General features: G+C 44.4%; 1 protein-coding gene across 1 annotated transcript; it reads left to right on the top strand.

Annotated features, from left to right (window-relative positions):
• Positions 1-811: 811 nt before the first annotated feature.
• On the top strand, positions 812-1,741 carry LOC149221878 (uncharacterized). Its single transcript, XM_089387506.1, has one exon. It carries the CDS (start codon positions 812-814, stop codon positions 1,739-1,741), a length of 930 nt encoding a protein of 309 aa, XP_089243632.1.
• Positions 1,742-2,929: the final 1,188 nt, after the last annotated feature.

The following is a 2,929-nucleotide window of genomic DNA, read 5'->3' as shown; positions in this document are numbered from 1 at the left end:
TCAGAGACTACCCATTAACGCAAAAACCCTCTCTTGCCTCTGATCTGGAAGCTTTTGAAGTAGGTGGCTTCATCAAAGTCACAAATCGCCAGAAATCCCACAAGAAACAAGCTTCAAAGCCCAAAGTAGCGCAAACTAGCCCTCCTGGGCCCTCAACAAGCAACAGTTTTGGTGTTTTAGCTAACCAGCTGGATCTGCAAACGAACTCTCCCACTCCACCAGAGCCAGAGTCAATGAATGACAACCACTCAAAGATGGTAAATCCCACAATGCCACATGCAGATACTCAAGGTAAGGAAGCTTCTACCTCAGACAAGCAAAAAGAAATATTATGGAACACTCAAGTCATGCAGATGGAGATACCACAGTCAAATGTCAGTCTAGAAGAGGAACCGATGGAAGAATCAAATTACCCTCAGTTCATGGAGGAAGAAACAGAAGCAATAGACATTGGGGATCTGGACCTCCCAGGTCTAGAAAAAGCTTGCACAACAAACAACTTTGACAACATTCCAGCGGGACAACTTAAGAACCTGGAAGAAGTATTATCTCGGGCGCAGAGGCAAAAATATTTAGGTATACAGACTGGAGGCCCATGGGATGGTAGATTCATAGCCAAAGATATCAAAAAGCGGGGAAGGAAAACTGATCTACAGAGAACAATCAAAGTAGGACAAATTCTAGTGGATTCCGGCAGGTATTCCAAGTTAACCAAGTACTACCGCTCTGAAAACACTCCTTCCCAATGAAGTTAATATCTTGGAATATTAGAGGGCTTAATGGCCCAAGGAAGACTCGAATTCTTAAAAACATGATAAAGCAAGAAAACCCTCAAGTCTTGTTCTTGCAAGAGACCAAATGCGATTCTAATGCATTAGATAGATTAGCTGCTAAAATCTGGCCTGGGAGTCATAACATAGCAGTGGATGCGGATGGCGCCTCGGGAGGCCTAGCAATTATCTGGGATTCGAGAGCTATCAAGCTCAACAATTTCCATGCACACAGGAATTTCCTTCAAGCAATTTTTCACATCATAGGCACAAATCTACACGGGCTCTTAACTAATGTATATTTTCCACAGGAGACATCTCGTAAAGCAGGTATCCTAAACTCAATCTCTGAACTTAACCATAACAGATTGCACCCTCTATGGATCGCAGGAGGAGACTTCAACATGATTACAAGACTGGAAGAAAAGAGAGGAGGCAGATGCAGAGGATCTCAGGAAGGGTCACTCCTAAAGGACTTCATTCAGAATAACTGGCTCATCGACCTCCCTTTCAACAATGGAGTATTTACCTGGAACAACAGAAGAGCAGGGAACCAGCAGATAGCTTCTCGGTTGGATAGGTTTTTACTCTCAGACAATGCCATTCATCTCGGTGGTGATTTCGCAGCTTCTATACTGCCCTTCTCGGGCTCTGATCACTGGCCCATTTCCCTCCAATGGTCTCGTCCGGGAAACAAGCTCCGTAGGCCATTTCGCTTTGAGGCCTTCTGGTTGACCCATCCAGACTTCCATAAATTAATCAGTACAGAATGGAACAGCTTCTATCCTCCTCCAGGCTCAAAAATGTTCCAATTCCAACAAAAGCTCAAGCACCTAAAAGGCAAGATCAAGCATTGGAATCACACATCATTCGGCAACATCTTCCAGGGTAAAGCAACCCTCGAGCTAGAAATGAGGCAGCTACAACAGAAGATTATTATTAATGGCCGATTAGAGGACCTGGCAGAATAGGAAAAAACCCTTGAAGTGCAACTAGCAGAAAAGGAAAAGCAGGAAGAGACACTGTGGCGGAAAAAATCAAGGGTCAGGTGGCTCAAAGATGGAGAGAAAAACACTAAATTCTTTCATAGCACTACAATCCAGCGCAGGATGCATAATAATATAACTCATATTCAAAACGAGCAGGGAATCAAAGTGGAAAAGCATGAAGAAATTGAAACTGAACTATTAAATTATTTCAAGCAGGTGCACCGAGAGCCAAACAGTGACAGATCTCAGGCCATAGAGAAAATTACTCGAAATATTCCCAAACTTATCTCAGAAGAGCATAACCAAATGCTTCTCAAGCCTGTTGATCTCCAAGAGGTGGAACTTGCAGTACGACAACTGAAAGCAGGCAAAGCCCCAGGCCCGGATGGATTCACCTCTAATTTTTTCCATAACTTCTGGGATCTGATCAAGATGGAAGTCTGGCAGGTGGTTGAGGAGTCTCGCTCTCTGAGATGGATGTTTCCGGGGGTAAATGCTACTTTCATAGCCCTGGTTCCCAAGGTGGATCAGCCAAGCACACCTGACAAGTACAGACCGATAGCACTATGCAACATAATCTATAAGATTGTGTCTAAAATCATAGCCTCCAGGCTCAAACTCCTGCTTCCTCTCATCATCTCGCCCGAGCAATCCGGATATGTTGAGGGGAGGCAGATCACGGACGGGATCATCCTAACTCATGAAATAATTCACTCTCTGAAGATCTCCAAGAAGCCAGGTATGCTACTCAAACTAGATCTTTCAAAGGCTTTTGATAGCCTTAGTTGGAAATACATTGAAAAGGTTCTAATGGCTTTTGGATTTGATGCTTCCTGGGTTCGATGGATTATGAGCCTCATCTCATCCTCTTTTTTCTCTGTCTTAATCAATGGCATACCCTCTGCTACCTTTCATCCTTCTCGAGGCATCAGGCAGGGAGACCCCCTCTCCCCTTTTCTGTTTGTTATCATGGCTGAGGGTTTAGGTCACAGTATTAGGTCAGCTCAGCAATCTCTCCGTCTCAAAGGCCTCTCCTTTCACAACTCCCCTGCTTTCACTCATCAGTAATTTGTAGATGATAATATGCTTTTTGGGCATCCTTCGGTCCAGGAGGCTCGTCAGCTCAAAACCCTTTTGACAGACTTCTCGGAAGCCTCTGGAGCCTCTATC

This window comes from Pinus tabuliformis, chromosome Q, assembly GCF_031772625.1.
Source record: "Pinus tabuliformis cultivar Carrire ecotype Pingquan chromosome Q, CPIR1, whole genome shotgun sequence".
In the NCBI taxonomy this organism is placed as follows: Eukaryota; Viridiplantae; Streptophyta; class Pinopsida; order Pinales; family Pinaceae; genus Pinus; species Pinus tabuliformis.
This window is presented reverse-complemented; position numbering and strand designations above follow the sequence as displayed.